Here is a 20,918-nt window from a genome sequence, read left to right as displayed (position 1 = left end):
ACAATATCAATAATTCCAATGTATTGCTCGAATCACAATGCATTATTCATTTAACATATGAATCAAAAAATACTTGAGATAACAAGCTTGTATAAACAAGCAAGCAAAATCAACTTGTCCCAATCTCTCTTTCAAGCCAAAAAAAAAGGTTCAATGCTCTAGTCATGGTAGTGCACCATTGTTAATATATAAAAAGTTATAAGGATAATAATTATAAGAGTGACACTAGTGTTTTGTGTAAGGAATGCTAGCATGCTTCGTTGCGGCTTCACATAATATTGTGAAACAACTTGGTAAGGAAAGCAAAGTTGATGTGTGGTTCGCATCCCTCACTTCTTCTCCTCACATGTATTTTGCATTCGCTATCTTTCTCTCTCCACACATTATTCTCTCTCTCACATGTCTTTGTTGCTCTCTCTTTCCCCCTCCCAAAATATTCTCTCTCTATCTCTCAAAAAATTTCCTCTTTCTATCTCAAATTTTCCATCCCTCCGTCGCTCTCCCCTTCTCTTCATCTCTCTCTCCCCCTCCCAAAAGTATTCTTGCTCTGTCTCAAAATTTTCATTCTCTCTTTCTCTCTCTAGATCTTTCCCTCTCTAAACTTCTATCTAGATATTTTTCCTCTCTCTCCCTTTCTAAATTTTTATTCTCTCTATCACACATTTTTTCTCTCCCCCTATTTTCTCTTTCCTCTCTCTTTCTCACTCTAAATTATCTTTCTTCTCTCTATTCAATATTTTTCCTTCTTGCTCTTCTATCTCTCCACAAAATTTGATTCTCTTGTGTTTGGTGTTTTCACTCTCTTCTCTCTCCCCCCTCTCTCTCTTCCTCTAGATGTTTTTCTTCCCTCACTTAAACACTATCTCTTTCTCTAAAATTTCTCTCTTTCTCTCTCTCGCTTAATTGTTTTTTCCTCTCTCTATAGTTTTTATTCTCTCCCCCCTCTCTCTATATACTATATATTTTCTCTCCCCCCAAATCACACACATGTACGTATGGGGGATGGGGGGGGAGGGCATGTTAGAGCCACATATGGGAGGAGGGGGGGGGGGCGGGGGGGGAGGTTTGGGGATTCGAGACCTCCTTAAGTCACAAATCAAATTGCTTTAGAAACGTTAAATTAAAAACTATTTAAATAGGAATGTTTAATTTAAAAATATTTGGGAGGCGTTGGGGGAAAGGGAGAGGAGGGAGGTTTGGGATATTATCTAGTTTCGGGACTCTTTAAAGGATAAGGGCCTTCCTAAGGCACAGTCAAATTAATATTATAGTATAAAAACTGTTTAATTAAAAAATATTTGAAAGCCGTCGGAGGCAAGAGACAGAGGTCAAAGTCACACTCGAGAGAGGGAGAGGAGGTTTGGGACATTACCTAAGTTGGACGTCCCCCTAAACCTCTCTAAAATCTCTGGGTGCAGGCAGAAAGGGTCTCCGAGCGACGGGGAGACTCCGGCGCTCTCTCTCCCCCCCGCCTTCCCGTTCCTCTGTGTCTGTTTGTGAGAAAGAGGGACCTTGCATCCATGGACGAGACTGTGGCAAAGCACAAGGGCAACGTGGTGCTGGTCCTGGACTTCGGCTCTCAGTACACGCATCTCATCACTCGCCGCATCCGCCAGCTCTCCGTCTGCTCCGTCTGCCTCTCCGGCACCTCCCCCCTCCCTACCATCCAGTCCTACTCCCCCTCCCTCATTGTCCTCTCCGGTGGTCCCCACTCCGTCCACGAGCCCGGCTCCCCCTCCCTCCCCGACGGCTTCTTCGACTACACCATAGGCAATGGCATCACCGTCCTAGGGATTTGCTACGGCCTCCAGCTCATTGTCAAACTGCTTGGCGGTGCCGTCACACCCGCCGAGAGTCAGGAGTATGGCCGCATGGACATCGTCCCCACCGAAGGCTCGGAGCTCTACGCGGTCCCCAGTATCTGCTTGCGGCAGTCTGTGTGGATGTCCCATGGGGATGAGGCTGTGAAATTGCCAGAGGGATTCAATGTAGTCGCCAGAAGCTTACAAGGAGGAATTGCTGCAATTGAAAATCCGTCGATACAAGTGTATGGTCTGCAGTATCACCCGGAGGTATGTGCTTTTCTCTTCTGGTCTACTGCTAGCATTTTCATCTTTGGGTACATGATTGCATCAGTACACAGTGCAACGTTTGTGTGTGCCAAGGTAAGAGGAGTTTGAATGAGATGGCCCTTCAATAAGCCTATCATACTTCGTTCTTGAACTCCCCTTTCTACATGACTCGAGGACATGCCACTACGACCTTTTTATGCTTAAGTTGTTCTTGAAGTTTGCAACTAGGATCAATTTGGTTTTTTGGACCTGAAATGCTAGTTAGTCTCTTCTCATCCTGCCCCTTGTGTATTTGGTTTGGATAGCCTTGAACTGATCCAACAATTGTGTAGAAGCGCAAAAACAAAATAATAAGTGCTATGATAACTAAATTGTTGACTTGTGAGCAAAGCTTGGTCTCTTTCAAATTGCCAAAAGCACACTATTTCACACCTGAATGGGAGGAAATGCAAACCTCCATTGCCAAGCTTAAGCTACCCAAGATAGAACATCTCGATTCAATAGCTAATCATTCAAGTCAAATGACTAGTTAAAGATGATTGAGATTGAGTCAGATTGGTTGATACTACAGGGAGTTCAATAAAACTAATCCAAATTAATATGGCTAGGTTGTTAGAAGGCGAATTTGCAATAATAGAAGTTGAATTTTCAAGCTTGTATCATTCAAGAGTTACAAAGTCTCACATTGGGACTATGTGTGATTGAAGAATGATTTGAATTAGATGTTCACATCACTATACAAGACTGTCTACATAATTGCTTCTATTCTATGGTGGAAGTAGTCTCATGCGAGGTATTTGTTAAGAAACCCATTCACTCAATGCATTCACTTCATTTCTTTCCCTTCAGTTTTAGGGTTTCACACAGTATACAGCCCCAAAAGGGGTTGGACGCCCACATTTGGGGTGCCACCCTAGACTGTATGGGGAGCCATCCTAGACAGTGTTTGCCTATTTATAGGTAGTCTCTGTTATTCTTCCATTCACCCCATACACTTTGGCTCATTCATCGAACATTCTTCTTTTCTCTTCTTCCACCATCTTTACCCCTTCATGCTGCCAAGTGCGAGTCTCCATGTACAGGGCTGCGTCTATGGTGGCAGTCTCTTCCTTCCTTGCGGGTGTTAGCATCCACACCCTAGCGATTGCTCTCATCACTTGGCGACCTCATCTACCTTGTTGGCCTTAGTCTTTGTAGCCCCAAGTATTTGCGGTTGGGGGCAGGTGGTCTCATCAGGTTGTGTTTGCTCCTTTGGCGACTGTTGCTCCACCTGGAGACATCCTACATGCTATGGCGCCAGTTCCCCAGGCTCTTGTTATCTGTGTTTGCAGCTTGGCATCTCTCCTACCATCTGGTGATAGAGTTCTACCTCCAAGTGTTAGCATCTAGGCTGTTTTCACTTGCGTTTGGCAGCTCACACTCTCCAAGCATTTGCTTTTTGCAACATGGATCCTTCTCCATCAAATGGTGTCACTCATCAACTTGTGTTTGCATATTGAGAAGTTGTTTCTCCATTAGATGGGAGTCTCCTTGCTCCAGGTGTCTTCTTGCTAGTTGCATTTGGCAGTTTGGCACTCTTCTTGGCTTCGGCCCCTCAACCCCTGATAGTTGGTGATCTTCTTCTGATGGATTCAAAAGATTACGTTCGGCTCCCTGAATAATTTTCCTCCACTTTGAGTCATTACTTTGATAGCTTATTGCTTAGAGGATTGCGTTTCACTCCCTTCACAGTGCAAATTTCCTTCAAATATTGCCGCTTGATTGAGACAGGACGTTGCGGTCATCTTTTGAGCTTTGGCTCTTGTATCAGCTTGGTTCACTTAGCATGATTTAAGTGCGTCATCATCTTCTTTTGTGTTTTGAGTTTCTCTTCTCTTGTAGTGTTTGCCATGCATGTTCTGTGTTCCCCCTGCAAACCCTATTATCTCTCTAGTTTGCTTTCGTAGCACTCATTTCTTGACAGTATGCATGGACATCATCGGAATCCCATGTTAGCACAACTTCCTCGTGGTTGTCCTACTCCCAATCAAAGGTGGGTGCAATGATGGAAGCGTAGATGATTTATGTAATAGATTGCACAACATGAGAGAAAAGAGAAAACAGAAAGAAACAAAAGAACACTGCAAAGGGAGAACTCAGAGATATGTTCAGGAAATGGAATCCATATATCAAACATGGGACATTCAGATACAATGAGTCACTGGTTGTGTGGGCATTGGCACCGGCTCCCTCTCTTCAACAGGGCGTGCACTGGAATTTGCAAGTGATGAATGATAGATTGTGGAGGAGGAACCTAAACATATAGGCCATAAATAATGAAATAAATGCATTGGGTCTGCTACATTTAATGCTGGTCAGCCAGCAATAATGTCATAAAGCACATAATAATACGCAATCAAAAATGCATATTTTGGTGGCTAGAGTTGGGGACTAGGCTGCCTACTTTTGCACTAGCATATCTTGATCTGTGTCAGCTGGTGAGCCAATTTTTACTCGCAGACTGCATCAGATTTCTGCCTGATTAGATCAGCCAGTTTTGGCCCAGGTTGCCTATTTATAGCCCCTCTCCCACACTTGGTAGACCATCTTCTTTGTCTTGCAGGTTCAGCACACTTTGTCTTTCATCCTCCTTTGTCTCCGGTGTTGCCATAGGTGTTAGCTTGATCTGGGGGAGGGGCGGATCGGGGCACCTTGGGCTGCATGTAGGGATTGATCAGTCCACCATTGTATTCAACATTTCTTTCAGATTTAGTGTAGAGTTATCACTTCATTCTCTTATCTCTTGTTGTCTTTCTCTTCTCTTTTCTCTTCGTGTTTGTGCCTCTCCTCCATTGCAATGTTGCACATTGCCACGATGGGTTGCCTAAGGAAATATGTGACTTGTGCATAAAAACAATTGTGACTAGCATGTCTCAATTGATTGAGACAACCTGTAAATGCATTGCTGTGTGGAAAGTCATTTGGCTTGAAGAATGATAAAGGGAAGCTAGATATTAGGGCAACAAAATTGAAACAGCATGATAACCCTTTTTTTAATGCTAAGAGAGAAGCAAAAAGGGTATAATAGATCTTGGAGCTCTTTGAATAGGAGGGCCATATTGCTATGAACACAAAAAATAACTGAAGTGATATAACTGTTGAATATACAATGCTCATGCAGCAAACACACTATGTAGTGAATGAATATTGAACCTCGAACTCTTGTATCTCAAGGTTTAGAATAGGGGTAATGAGCTAGAGAGTGTGTTGTATTGTGAAAATGGATCCCGAATCGTAAGAAGGCAGTCTCTGGATGTCAAACACCAGCAAACACAGCAATGAGAAGTTGGATTTGATGCAGTCGGCAGTGAGGAGAGAGAAAGACTAAAAACGCAGGTAGGAGAGAGAAAGACTAAAAACGCATGTAGGACAGCTTGCCGGAGAGAGAAAACTGCCAAACGCAGATTGGACAGCCTATAGAAGTTGGGCGACAGTTGGAGGAGAGAGAAAACTGCCAAACACAGGCTGTAGATGATGTGGCAGGCTGTACGGTAACAGGTTTGTGTAGGAACATCAGTTGCTTGGCTGGGATCAGCTCCAAACTGCGAGAAGAGGGCTGGAAATCAGGCACCAACTGATGTAGACAGCAATGGACAACTTCGGTTGAGATGTCCTTTGCAAACGGAGTGTGGGCAGCAAGCTGAAACACATGAAATCTGCAAAAACGAGATTAAGGGCTGAATGGAGGGTACCATACGTATTTATAGAAAGTTTGGGCTCTCCCAAGTGGGTTTGCTTATGGGACAGAGAAACTCTCTAGGATTGCGTTTCTTTTAAATAAACAAGGTTTCTTCAATAAGTAAGCAAGTTTTGGGGCTGTTTAAGTAAAGCTAATGCATTTTTAGCTCAACATCCCCTCTTAGGCCCAACAACGGTGCCACGAGAAAGATCTTTTACCCCAAGGCGTCCCACCCCAAGCAGCTAGAGCATCGGGCAAAGGGTGCGCATTGGCTGCCTAGTGGCTTACTAAGACTACAGAGGCGATGGTTATCTTACCAAGGGAGCCCAAGTGATCACCTTAGAGAAGTTAGGGCATTGGACAAAGGGTGCACGTTGGCTACCCAGTGGCTTACCAAGCCGTATAAAGGCGGATGGAATCAACTATGGATTGTGTTTGTTTTGTTTTGTTTTTTTTTTGAATTTGATAGATGTAGCATTTAGTGGGGGTTCAAATCAGTTTTTGTCCTATTGAGTATTCGTGCCCCAAATGGGAGAATGATAAAGGATGGTTAGACCCAAGACCTTCATAAAACAAGCATACTATCCCTACCATTATTGGGTGTCGGTGAAGAAGAATAAGGCTAAGGTGTGGATATAGCAAATAAGTGAAGCAAGCAAGACACACAAAGTAAGCAGGCGGCAAGCTAAGGAAAATAATTGCCTTGGAGACTATCATGGGTAATGCGACGAAGATGGAGGATCCAAAGTCGACCACTCTAAAAGATCGGAAAGGGATAAATGCGCACAGATACATGTGTACATGAACAGAATGCCAATGCATGGGGTAATGTAAAGGGTGATGCAAGATGTCTTGCTCACGCAAGATGCAATGCAACGGTGCTACTTGGACAGTGCCCTCGCAAGGGAATTGTTCACTTGCCCAAGTGCCCTTTTACATCATATCATCCTAACAGTGCGGATTAAGTTACAAATGTTCATAGTACAATACAAAAGAATAAATAAAGGAATGTCAAAAAATTGTAAGCAACATCATTGTCACTATCAAAAGTAAAAGTTGTCCTCTTAAACTGGAAGGGAAAGTAAGAGGGAAGCACCCTCTCTTTGTCAAGCTGAAGAAGTAGAGGAGGGTGTACCCAAACCGATCTTGGGTAACATGTATTGAAGAACTGGTCGGTTGACCGCTTTGGTCAAAATATCTGCAAAAATGTTGGATGTAGGCACAAACTCTAGGCGAATACTGCCTAGCTCAACCTGCTCTCTAGAAAAATGAAAGTGAACTCCCACGTGCCACGTCTGTGGTGTAATGATTGGATTGCCCGCAAGGGTAATGGCACTTTGGTTGTCGCAGTAGACAACGGTGGGAGAGTCTCATGGAAAATGAAGTACCGCTAGTAGACTCCTCAGGTAGATGGCCTTGCTGGTGCCATCGAAGAGAGCTTGGTACTTAGCCTCGATCGTGGAAGCCGCCACCGTCTCCTGTGCTTACGGCTTGACTAAGCGATGGAAGTTGTGTCCAAGGTAAAGAGGTAGCCGCTATGAGAACGCCGGGTGTTGGGATCTCCTGCCCAATCAGAATCAGTGTACCCTTGCAAACATAAACCAAAAGCATAGGTCAAGCCATAAGAATAAGTACACCATAAATAAGGCAACACATTGAAGACATGCAATCCAATGTGACATCCTAGGTGTTGTGAAATACCGATGGAGTATGCTGACTGAGTAGGCTAAATGTGTCCTAGTGTGATTTAACCAAAGAAGTTTTTCTACAATAGAGCGATAGGTATGTGCATTGAAGGGCTGTCTTAGGGTATCCTTCGATAAGTGGACAGTAGGATCAAGAGGTGTGGCCACTAGCCGTATCTGATCCGAAGTGTGTTGTTCCACTAGTTGAAGTGCGTACTTCTGCTGTGACAGAAAAATGTATCCCCTAGAACGAACTACCTCCATCCCCAAAAAATAAGACAACAAACCAAGGTCTGTCATCTCAAAAGTAGCACTAAGATTCGCCTTGATGTCTGCTAGGGCAGTAGAATCTGAACTTGTGATAAGTAAGTCGTCAACATATAGTAGGATGTAGTTGACCTCCTTTGCAGAAGATCAAACATATAAGTTCGGGTCATAAGGGGTAGAATGGTATCCACGAGTTCGTAAGAACTCATCCATCCTATGGAACCAAGATCGCGTTGCTTGCTTCAACCCATAAAGAGCTTTCTGCAAGCGGAATACCTTATTCCTCAGGTTCCCTGAAGGAAAGCCCGATGGCTGCTCCACATAGACTTTCTCCTCCAAATAACCATTCAGGAAGGCACTCGACATCCATCTAATATATCGGCCAGCCGTGGTTAGCGGCTAGCGCTAGAAGCAACCAGAAAGATGTCAACTGCGCAGTAGGAGCAAAGGTCTCTTCATAATCAATGTCATATTTCTTTCGAAACCCTTGCATGACAAGGCGAGTCTTGTACTTATCTAAAGTCCCATTAACTTTTAGCTTGGTCCTAAAAATCCACTTTGTCCCGATGACTTTCTTGTGGCTTGGATGATCCATAAATGTCCAAGTCTCATTTTGGTCAATACTCTCTAGCTCTTTCTGCATGGCCTCTCGCCATTGAGGGTGCTGAAGAGCCTCTTGCTATGTATCAAGCTCAGAATGCACTATGTAATCTGCTGTAAACAACGATGCAAATGAAGCTTGAGGAGCAAACCGGGAAAATCTTCTAGGTCCCTCGGGAGTGAAATCCGGTGGTAGGATCCCCGAAGTCTGCTGGTACCACCGAGGTAACGGGTCCCATGGAGGGGGACTGGGAGACGAAGAATCTACAGGAATGTTAGGAGCAGGAAGTAGTAGGCATGATCTTCGATGATGTGGAAGGACGATTAGGATTGGCATCCTGTGCAAGGGATTGCACGATATCCCTCTTGTAAAAAACGACGTCCCTTCTAACGTTCACCTTGTTTGTTAAGGATCGAACAAACGATAGGCTTTTGCTTCAGAGGAATATGCGACAAAAATAAGGAGATTAGCTCGGGGAGTGAGCTTTCCTATGTTATCATCAGGTATGTGTGTGTGTGTAGCAAGACAACCGAAGACTTTGAAGTGGGAAATGACAAGCCAAGAGCAAAAAAATGCCTCATACGGGGTCTTCTGAAGAAGAGCCGTAGTCGGGCATCGGTTGAGGATGTGCATCGAAGTGTTAATAGCCTCGACCCAAAGGTGCTTAGGAAGCTCTACTGCAAATAGCATAGAGCATGCCATTTCCATGACTGTCTGGTTCCTACGTTCTACGACTCCATTCTGAGAGGGGGAGTTAGTAGAGGTGAGCTAGCGAGAGATGCCATACTCCAGTAGAAACTCGGAAAACTCGTGGGAGATAAACTCACCATTGCTATTACTCCTCATGCAACCAACACGACGTTTAGTTTGGTTATGAACCAGTAGCACCCAAGTAGAAAAATATGTGAAAGCATCTGACTTATGCTTTGAGGAAGTATATCCACATGTATCTAGAATGATCATCCATTATCAAAAAGAAATAGAGTGCGCCATTTAAGGCGGCAGTGGATGTCAGCTCACAAAGATCAACATGAATCAATCTAAGAGGCTCCTCAGCACGATGTGTGGACTGTTGAGGGAATGGGATATGGTGTTGCTTTCCGAGCTAACAAGCTTTACAAACATCGCGAGCTAGTTTTAGACGGGAAAGGCCCTCAATGAGCTAACGGCGGGATAACTCATAAAGAGAGTCATAACCAATATGCCTTAAGCGAAAGTGCCAAAGACGCTCATTGTTTGTAGGCTCCTGAGATGTGGCTAATGCCTGGAAGCTATGGAACACGAAGCCCTCGGTTGTCGGCTCGGTCAGAAAGCGAGTCATGTGGTAAAGGCCATTAGGCTGTGCCTCACCGCGAGCAATCACTAAAGGATCTCGACTGTAGTCTGAGAGTCAAGGATCTCGAGTGAGATGGTTGAGTGGTGGCAGTATGAATGTGACCTTTAAACTGCCCCTTGCCATCACCTTATCTCCCCGGCTGGGGGTTGCCCTACTGAGGGGTGGGGGTTTGAGATTTAGATTTGGGTGCTATGCCTTTGGCCTTTGAGCGACACTCGTCGTCAAAATGACTAGCCTTTTGACAATGCTGACAATAGCTATTCTTTTTAGGTACATTTTGCCACCCTTGTTTGAGTTGTGATTGGGAGTTTCCTTGTGATTTCTCAAATTGATTTTGTTTTTGATTTTGATTGGAGGTTTGATTTTGTTTGCCCTTCCCTTGTTACCTCTTTTGAGAATGAGCAACAAGAGCCCCCTTTGAGGAAGAATTCATATGAAATTGATCGAACAACCATGCGTAACGCAATATTTGATACTCAAATTCATAGAAAGTAGGCATGATAGGCTTTGAAACTATATCTTCCACAAAATTGAAGTATTTCCTTGGGAGTTTGTTTAGAAACAATGTGTTTTGATCGTCTGAGGACTTGGGAGTTCCTGTAGTAGAGAATTCGGCAAGAGGTCGCCGATACTCAGCCAACTTGACTTTCAAGTCATCCCGGTCAGTGATTTTAAAGAGTTGGAGCTCATGGTCAAGATTTATACGACGGGTCCTATCCGGAGCCGGATAGCAGTTAGTCAAGTGTGCCCATCGTTCTGACACTAAGTCAAAATGTTGAAGCTGAGAATGAAACTCAGGCAATACGCCATGTCACGAGGACGTGAAAATTTGATGCTTTGCTTATGTTTAATTGACATTTGATTAAAGGATTAATCAAATGTGCAATTAAAAGATGCACATGTGTTGCACATGTGAGGTGCAAGCTACTCTCTCACAGTTGAAGACCGAAGGACCCTGTGAAAAAGATGGGTGTCAAAGGCAAAAGTTGTAACAAGTTACACTTGCTAGATTTTAGGTGAATTTTGGTGTAAGTTTGCCCCTAGGACCATTAATTGGCCATTAAGTGTCAGTGGTGACATTAGGGACTAGGCATTAATTAATGGATTAATGCTTGTCCAAGGATCAATTAATGCATGGGACCACTTTGGGTTGCAAATGGCCTAGCCAATTAATTTTTGGATGGGCAAGGTCAATTTTTTGGGTATGGATTAAGGGCTGAATTAATTATCAGAATTAATTAATTCTGAAAATTAATTAAATGGTTGAAAATGGATTAAGAAAGCTGCCACTTGGTAAAACTTTCCCATGCAAGTGGGGGAAAGGCTAAATAGGGCTGAAGGGAGAGGGAAATCTCGTTTTTTCATTTTGGAGCTGTTGGAAAGAGGTGTTGGACTGTTGCTGCCAGATTTTGGGGTCAATTCCCAGCCATTGGAGACCATTTTGGTAATGGAGATTGCATATTCTTGACCTTGGGAAGCTGACAATTGCTGCTGATGCACTTTCTCCTGAAGATCACAGTCTCTGATGCTCCTATTGTTGTTGGTGCATCCATTTGGGGCTGGTACAGCAGGGCAGCAGCTGATTTTGATCAGTTCTTCTCGACAAATCTCAAAAATTTCTCTCTCTGCAACATTCTCTTATCTCCTTCAGCATATGCTCAGCTATTCTCAGCAATTCTCAGCCATTCGGAGGAGATCTTAGCCATTTTTGGTGGGCTGATTTGCAATTTATGTAGTAAACCCTAATTCACAGCAAAAATTAGGGTTTAGTAGCCACCTTGGGATCCGTGTTAGAGATTGAAGGCTCAAGGGACTAAAATCAGCAGCTGATAATTGAAGATTATCAAGGGATTTCAGGAGCCAGCCCATCTCGAATTGATTTGGGGCAGCATTTGGCCAGCCAAGGGTCAAATTAGAGAAAAAGTCCTGGGTGAAACAAGGGGCAAATGACCTAAAAGGCTTGTTGGACATTTATGACAGCAAGAGCAATTGGTTAGCAGGAAGAGATTGAAGAATCTCAAGTTGTACTCCTTCCAATTGAATGAAAGCTAAAGAAATACCGCAAGGGGCGCCAATTTTGAGGCCAACAGGGTGTCTATTGTCCAAGAATGTTATGGTAAAGTGTGTATTTCGTTTTATGTGCATTTATTTATTGTTGTAATTAACTCTTAAATCAGGTTATCACCACCCATTCCAAGAAGGAAGGCTGGTTTTAAGCCGTGCATTAGCTTGACAATAGTGGAGGCATTCCTAGCCTTTCATGATTGGACAACCTTGTATGGAACAAGTGCGGGATCGGGTTGGGGTTCCAACCCTTGCACAAGATCCCATAGGTTTTGGGAGTCAAGGACATGTCTCATCAAGTTCGACCAAGTAGTAAAGTTTGACCCGTTAAAATGAGTCTTATCATTGAAAGCATGCTTGGCAGAAGATGAGCTGAAACCATGAGGTGTTAGGAAAGTGGGATAAGATGGTGTTGGAGGGTAAAATGGTGGTGGTGGGTGTGTCTAATAGGAAGAATGAGGGCAAAAAAGTGGGTAGGCAGAAATAGGCAGGGAGTGTCCAATGAGTGTTGATTGATGCGGAGGCACTGGAACATGAATGTTTCTATAAGGTGCCGATGGAGGTGGAGGCACTGGGACATGAAAGCCCTGTCCAAAGCTCGGTTGGGGCACAATAGCATGACCAAGAGGTCCACTAGGTAATGCTATAGAGGCAAGCTGTGGTACCAACTGATCCACACTCGGGAGAAATTGGGGGGGATACCCAGGTTGCAATGATCGCCAACTGATGTGGACAGCAATGGACAGCTTTGGCTGAGATGTCCTCCGCAAAACGGGGTGTGGGCAGCAAGTTGAAACACCAGAAATTTGCAAAAACGAGATTAAGGGCTGAATGGAGGGCAACATATGTATTTATAGAAAGTTTGGGCCCTCCCAAAGTGGGTTTGTGCTTATGGGACACATAAACTCTCTAGGATCGCATTTCTTTAACATAAACAAGGTTTGTGCATTAATTAAGCAAGTTTTGGGGCTGTTTAAGTAAATCTAATGCATTTTTAGCTCAACAGAGACAACAAATCCAAAACCTTGAAAATATGGCTGATCGTAAGGATAAAAAGCTTTACCATTGGTATGAAGCTAGGTTGAAAATTAACAAATATGGGGATAAAAATATTGAAAATAAAGTTGATCATAAGGACAAAAATCTGGTATGGAGTTGTGCAAAGTATGGGGCAAGTTTAGATTAGCATGCTTTAATATTCTTTGATTTTGGAGCTTGTGCCAACTTCATCACCAATGACATGTCTACAAAAAGGACTATAGGTCAGATTGGTATGGGTTGTTGTGGCCATGTTGAGCTTGTCATTCCTATCATTCAAAGCTATGTGGATAGCAAAGAGTTCTTCATTGCATCACTTGATAATTGTAATGTATTGCTTGGTATACCGTGGTGTCACAAGGTGCATGTAGTGGTTGATACATATGTGAAAGTAGTAAGCTTTTAGCACAAGGGCAAGACCTACACTTTGGATGCAAAATCAAAAGAGGAATCTTTTCTTGTTGTATCAGCTTTAGCTGAATAGGAAGAGATTGAATGTGGTATAGAAGCTATTAGAGAAGGAGTTGATTCAGCCGAGTTCATCTCCATATTGCTCTTGTGTTTTATTGGTGCAAAAGAACGATGGATTGTGGCATATATGCATCACACCCTAAATAAAATCATGATTGAAAATTGATTTGTGATTCCTAGAATTGATGATGTGGTGGATAGATTGCATGGGTGTACTATCTTCAATTGCATTGATTTGAAAAGTGGATACCATCAACCATGCATAAGGCATGCGGATGTATATAAGATAGCCTTTCGAACTTTGTTCCGATTGTATGTGTTCTTGGTGATGCCATTAGGTGTCACTAATGCTCTAGCCATATTTAATTGGATAATGGATAGAATCTTTTAAGCCATATAGGGCATTTGTGGGCACATACTTGTTAGCTTGCCTATGTTAGTTTGCCATCTCCTAGTTGTGAGCTCTTGTTAGAGTTTGACGTAGACATAGGAGGTTTGGCAGTCTAGGTGCATTTTCTTTATTTGTCGGCTTTTTGTGTGCATTTATAGGCTAGTTACTGCTTTCGATAGTTTGCCTACACCTGCTAGACATTGTCATTGTCATCTAGGATTTGCCTACACCTCTATTTTTTTTGGCATATTTCTTCAATGACCAGCATTAAATGCTGGTTGACCAGATTTGGGCATTTATTTGGGAGATACACACACACTCTTTAGTCTTGAGTCTTTCCTTTGCAACTCCACACTCTAACACTTGGACTCTCTATGCTTGGTGTTGCCATCGTCATCAGCCTGATCTAGTGCCCTCACTGACACTTGGGTTGTGTGCAGGGATTGGTTAGGCTATCATCATTGTATCAACATTCTTTTCAGTCAGTGCAATATTCTTCCTTCATCTTTTACTGCTGCTTTCTCTCTCTTTGCTTCTCTCTATGTTTGTGTTTCTCTTCCATTGTGCACTTTCACATGGTATCATCGCCTAAGTGAGGACATAGTTTGGAGTTTTTTTGTAGTAGAGCAGGTTTTCATCGCGGAGGAGCAACCCAGATCTTCAAAATGCAAATTTTCAACCTATGTTTACAGCCTTTACAGCCTGTATAGGTGGTCTATTGCTCGTGTGATCTTCCTAATAGCCAGGCGACAGTCTCTAAGACCCAGGCGACAATATTCAAGCATTAGGTGGCATCTATTTCTGTGTTTTGTAGAAAATGCAAATTTGCGTTTTGCAAGTGACCACATCTTGGTGCTGATAGCATTCTAGTGCAAGTGACAGCATCCTAGTGCAGACAACAGCTTTCTAGTTGCAGCCAATAGCTTTTTCTTGACAAATGATGCATCTATAGTCTCTGTAGCTAATTGCCTTATGTCTTTCCCGGTGTCTCCATCAAAACATAGATTTTGGGTGATTGCATGATTAAAGATGTCTATCTAACTTAGCTATCATCTCCTCAATTCGATGTCTTCTACACCAACCTCATCACATTGCGAACCTGCGAGACACTCTTATGGGAGGAGCTTTCACACTTGTCTTGGAGTATGATGAGTGACTCAGAGAGGTTGGGGTGAGTGGTTCTAGCTCCACCAAGGCATTTAATGCAAGTACATGTGGAGGGAAGGAGAAGAAGGCACAAGCCAAGGATAATCTGGAAGAGAAGTGTTGGCAGAAGTACCCCCATTTGAAGTCAAAGCAGAAGGATTCAAAGGCTGCCTTGGTGATGACAAAGATTGTCTTTGCGCATATATTTGTCAAGGAGGATACAACTCTTGCTTTTTCCGCTTAGGAGAAGCCTTGGTTGTTGACAGTGGGGCCTCTTCTCACATGACCTATAGACAAGATTGGCTTCAAGTTCTGAGTGCTAGAGGGGGTAGAGTCACCATCGGTGACAACTCTACTGTTCCCGTTCAAGGAGTGGGGACTATTCCTTTATTACCAAAGAGGTAGTTTTCTTCAGCCAAAGTTCTCTATGTACCAGATTTAGGTTTTAACCTCTTGTTTGTTCATGGTCTTACATGGCTTGGTACATGCGTGATATTTACACAGGATGCAGTGACTGTGGAGGATGCTTCTATAGGTGCCATTCTTTGGACAAGATCCTAGGAGGGTGGGCTTTACGAGCTCACCGCCTTAGCTAGGAGATCTTCCCATGAGCTTGAGCTGCTTTGGCATGCTCGTTATGGTCACAATATATAACAGCCTTAGCTGACCCCTTTGAAGCAGTGCTCATGTAAAGACTTCGATCATAAGGGGTAGAATGAAAGCCGTGTGGTCTAAGGAAATCATCCATTCTATGGGACCGGAAGAGCGATGCTTGCTCTATCCACCCATAATGTCACATTCTTGGGTTTTGCTAGGATTCGACAGTCTCAATACCACTCTGTACTTTCTCCTAAATGACAGTGTTCTGCTGTCCCTGCATAGAATAGGGATTTTATTGTATAGGTAGTAGGTAGCTATTAATGATGAACCTTTCCATGGAGTTTACCTGGATTTATTGCACAACTTCTATCCAAGATTCATCATAAGCTTTATTGGGACCTGAAAGTTCTTGTATCAAAATGTACTAGTTAGTTAGGGTGCTTACATTGGGCGCTTCCCTGTCCCCCATGCACCAAAATATACTTGTTGCAGGCAGGAGGCATTGCAGTCACATGCTGGTTGCCGTTTCAGATCACCAAAAGGTGATTTGGTATGGTGCTCAACATGGGCCTGTTGAAGAGTAGGTTGGCCAATCAATGCTCCTTGTTGCCATATAGAAGAAACAACTTTTTGTAAAATGGCAGCTCATCTGGAGTTGGGGGGCCAACTCTCCCTGTCCGCAAGCGTTCATGCAACATTTTGTGGATCCGATCACATTCTTCCACATGGCATCAATTTATCATGGTAGGCATACATTTACGGTGTGTAACTACTCTTACCTTACAGAACAATGCCACAACTCCCTAGGGCCTATTAATTGTCACAGGAGACGCTGATGGTTTGCATTTTTCACCTTGACCTATTTAAAAGGCCTGTTGGCTCTGTACTTCATTGGTTAGGCTGGTTATCCAAGCAAGATACTCTGTCTTACACAGTCTGCAGGTTTTTACATGTGGTCTGTCTCTAAAGAACATCTACCTTTTGTTATGTTTCATGTATATGCTTGAGTAAGATACAAAACACCTCAATGGCCATTCCCTTACCGTGTATGGTCATCCTTGTCTGGAAGCTTGTTACTAACTTCATGTGTAAGTTCTATTGTGATGTTGGCTGAGCAGAATCTGATCAAATTGTTATACAATGCAAGTGCTACAAATTTGTAGGTGTTTTTGAATTTTGTAGGTGTTTTTGAATTAGTATAGTCCTATATGCGAAGTAATGTAACATTTATGTTTAAGTCCTTGTTCATAATATGATAATACAGTGTCTTTGCAGGTGACACACACCACCCTTGGCATTGAAACTATGAAGCATTTCCTGTTCACTGTAAGTGGGGTTATGGCAGACTGGAAGCTACAAGATGTGCTAACAGAGCAGCTGGAGTTAATACGATCAAATATTGGACCAGATGCTCATGCGATCTGTGCCCTGTCAGGGGGGGTAGATTCAACTGTTGCAGCAACCATGGTCCACAAAGCAATAGGGGACAGGCTTCACTGTGTTTTTGTAGACAATGGCCTTTTGCGGTAAGTTAATTTCATGTTTTTGCAAGCGTATTCTCTCCCTTGTTGATGACTAATAGGCACTTCCAACAAAGTGGTTGAAGTGGAATTCCTGCTGTGTGAGTTGCATGGCTGCTACTCCGAAAATATTTGAAGATTTTGCTTTGAGTAGGTAAACATGCCTTCCAAACTTGTATAGTGTATCATGCTAGCTTTACACAGATTTTGGAGGTGATGTGGCTCTTGAGTTCAATTAAGGGCATTGTTATACTTATCTGGCATCTGCATTGGAGGGAAAAGTTTGAAAGTTTTGATCAACAATGCAGAGCTGATTGAGGTAGGCTCTGACTTTTGAGTGTAAAGAAGAACATTATCTTGAGATGCAAGTGATTACAAGATCCATGAAAGAGCATAGGTGCTCAAGTTATTACAAGATGCATGAAAGAGCATAGGTGCTCAAGTGCACAAGCTTAGTTATTCTTGAATGCTACTGCTATTCAGAATATAGGGATAGGTATGGTCTGATTTAATCATTTAGCACCTGAGATAAGGCGGTAGGAAGGTTTACTACTTTGGCAACTTAAAAGGGAGCCTGATTTAATTACTTAGGACCTGAGATAAGGCAGTAAGAAGGTTGACTACTATGAATTTATAAATGTAAGATAAAGTATGTTTCAGATCAACACCACTGTCAACAGGGTTTCGAAAAGTTGGAGGTTAGGGAAGAGGAGCTATTTCATATGCTATACATGCTGGTTCAACTGGCCAACACACCATTTAAGTAACTGCATCTGTGTGCATGTCTTATGTTAGGGCTAGTACAATGTTTTATTGCTGATGCTGACAGTAGTGTTGTATTCTGAAGCAGTATGAATCAATTCTTTGTTGGCTATTTTAGTTGAAGTGTGCCCATACAGTTTCTAAACTTCTTCATTTTCAAATTCTTTTTCTTTTTTTTTTGTGGGGGGGGGGGGGGGGCAGCTACTATTAAAGATGTTTATCTTGTTCTAAGGTGCTTGGCTGTGCTCTATTTAGATGTAGTGACACTGTGACACTTTGATTGTCTTGGCATTATTCCCTTTTTGCATGGCAATAATTACTTAATTCCAGTTCCTGTTCTATGAACTTGTATATGCAAATTTCAGTTCCTCATTCTATGAACTTGTTTCTGCAGATACAAGGAGAGAGAGCGTGTTATGTCCACATTTGAGAATGACCTTCATCTGCCTGTTACTTGTGTTGATGCTTCAGAAAGGTTTCTTAGCAGACTAAAAGGTGTTACGGACCCAGAGCAGAAGAGAAAGATCATTGGCAAGGAGTTTATTACTACTTTTGATGAGTTTTCTTTGGATTTGGAAAAGCGTCTTGGAGTTAAGCCTGGGTTCTTGGTGCAGGGCACACTGTATCCTGATGTGATAGAGTCGTGCCCACCACCAGGCAGTGGAAAGGGACATTCACATACAATCAAAAGTCATCACAACGTAGGAGGTTTACCAAAGGAAATGCAGTTGAAACTAATAGAGCCTCTGAGATGGCTTTTTAAGGATGAGGTATTTATGTTTCCCTTTTCTGTTGGTTTGAGGTATTTGTTCCAAGCGTCTGCTAACCTTGATCATACTATACTCTCTTTTGAGAAGATGAATTCATAGAAGCTTTTGTGTTGTTTTCTCTATGTTTGGCATTTTTGAGGCTTGCACTAATGAAGTGTTTCGGTAGGTGCGAAAACTGGGTGAGCTTCTGAGTGTGCCCCAAGGATTTCTTAAGCGCCATCCTTTTCCTGGTCCTGGCCTGGCTGTAAGAATTCTAGGGGATGTCACTCAAGGAGATGCATTAGAAATTTTACGGCAGGTATATGATTTCGTATTGGGTTTCTGTTAATGAAAACCATTATAGTGAAGTTTCATGCTATTGTGCTTTATGTCAGCTTTCTTCTGTAACTATGTAGTCCACCTGTCTGTAATACCATATATGTCACTTCAGATTCTACTGCACCAAGTCATACTCTTGTCTTCTTACTGTACTTGTCTTCTTATTAGATTAAAACATTTTCAGGTAGATGAGATCTTTATTAGCTCACTGAAGGAAGCTGGCCTTTATGATTCCATTTGGCAAGCCTTTGCTGTATTTTTACCTGTAAAGACAGTAGGAGTTCAAGGTGATAGAAGGAGTCATTCGAATGCTGTTGCACTTAGAGCCATAACAAGTGAAGATGGCATGACCGCTGATTGGTAATACCACAAAAACTGATCTGCTTTTCCAGCTAATAACCTTTGGTGATCTCTTCATTTCCTCCTGTCACTAGACTGGGCTCTTATAATTTTCAGATATGCAGCTCAGATATCTTTCCAAGATTTTTAGATGGATGACTTGTCGCAAGCTTCCTACTGTTGTAAACATACTCTCCTTGTGACTGCAGGTATCAGTTTGATCCTAAGTTCCTTGCAGAAGTATCTGCGAAGATATGTAATAGTGTTCGCGGTGTTAACAGAATTGTTTATGACATAACATCAAAGCCTCCTGCTACAGTGGAATGGGAATGATTAGCCTAGTCAACCAGATAGAAGGGCTCTTGAAAAATCATACATAAGTTTTGATCATGGCAGGAAAATGCTATGTAAGCTACTATCAGGGGAAGATGCGTTATGTGGGAGTGCATGGCTGCTATCTACAGAATATCTAAATTTAATTCAAGCACTGCTGTAAGTTTTGCTGAACATCTGAACCAACTAAAGAAGGGGAAACTAGTCTCTAGATAACATTTGAAATTTTTTCAAAAGCGCTACTATGCAGCTGTAATCATATGTTTTTTTGATTGTCCAAGTTGGACAATTGTCTTCCTTATTTGGAAGTGCATGTGTCTATTTTACCTGTTGAGAACAATTGTGATTGAGTGGTTTGCTGATTTTGCCCCAATCTCACTCATATGAGGCTCTCATCAAAGCAAATTTAAGCATTGCCTTTTGCTATAGACGCTTCAGTACTTTCTAAGTGAACAATATCTTATTACTCTAGTTAGACTTGAAATAAAGATGATTGATTTACATTCGTATGGGCTAGGTCTCTGATATGTAATGAAGTCTTAGGCAAGCTCCTAACTGGGCGTGTAATGAGGCCTTATATCAACACCTCCTGATCGGTTGGTTTGCAGTGCTTATGTTTGCACCCTTTTGAAAGGAACACTAGGGATTAGGATTATACTCCTGGACATTTGAACATATCCTAGTAAGATTGATCTTTAAGGTTTTCTTGGCAATGCTACTGATTTGTCATACTATATTTATTGTTGCTTTAGACAGCATTTCCTCCTTATAATGAGAGTATTGTCCATAAGAAGCAGCGGACTAACATGCTGGACTACATGTAGGATAAACTTGCAATTGGACTAACATGTTGGACTACACATAGGATAAAATGCAATATTATATATAGAATGTATTTTTGCATCATGTTGGATAACCTTAGAAGCTTAATTTCATCTTTTAGATGTTTTCAATTGTCTAATAATAGACCACATGGCTAGTAGCTTGATGGATTGCAATTATAGTGTAAATTCGTTAAAAGGGAGAGGCTAATGGTAACTTACGGAAGCGATAGAAGATTCCTTGTTCAAGATTGTGAGACTCTGGATTATAGATTTGTTGGCAGAGATTAATTGGACAGATATTATAAAAAGAAAATCGGTTCATAGGAAACAATGGAGGTAAGGATGACTTGAAAAAATTATGGTGTAAAGTGATACTGGTGTGTTATTTGTGGCTTAGTTGAGTTGTAGGGTTCCATAGTCAGGGCTAAACATAATCGAATTATGTAAGGTCCTCCATTGCTGATTTGAGTATATCACACATGAAGTGAGGATAGGAAGAGAAGTCATAAACCTTGCAAATGTTTTAATTATATGTTCATTTATAAGTAAGAGGTTAAGGAGGATTGATGAGATGGTGCACCAAGTGATCCACCAAATGATTGTAATCTTGAATTGCATGATTGAAATGCTCAATAATATCACATAAAGTAGGAACGTGGGTTA

At 42.3% G+C, this 20,918-nt stretch overlaps 1 protein-coding gene across 1 annotated transcript; it reads left to right on the top strand.

Moving 5' to 3' along the window:
• The first annotated feature begins 1,337 nt into the window (after positions 1-1,337).
• LOC148022389 (GMP synthase (glutamine-hydrolyzing), putative / glutamine amidotransferase) lies at positions 1,338-19,857 on the top strand. The gene is made up of 6 exons (XM_087698022.1): positions 1,338-2,072; positions 16,665-16,915; positions 18,066-18,441; positions 18,608-18,739; positions 18,944-19,119; positions 19,308-19,857. The coding sequence occupies exons 1-6, from the start codon at positions 1,521-1,523 to the stop codon at positions 19,429-19,431; spliced, it is 1,611 nt and encodes a 536-aa protein (XP_087554148.1). The 5' UTR covers positions 1,338-1,520; the 3' UTR covers positions 19,432-19,857.
• Positions 19,858-20,918: the final 1,061 nt, after the last annotated feature.

This window comes from Lygodium microphyllum, chromosome 17 (genome assembly GCF_053477565.2).
Source record: "Lygodium microphyllum isolate KBCC chromosome 17, Lygodium_microphyllum_v1.1.10, whole genome shotgun sequence".
Lineage (NCBI taxonomy): Eukaryota > Viridiplantae > Streptophyta > Polypodiopsida > Schizaeales > Lygodiaceae > Lygodium > Lygodium microphyllum.
This window is presented reverse-complemented; position numbering and strand designations above follow the sequence as displayed.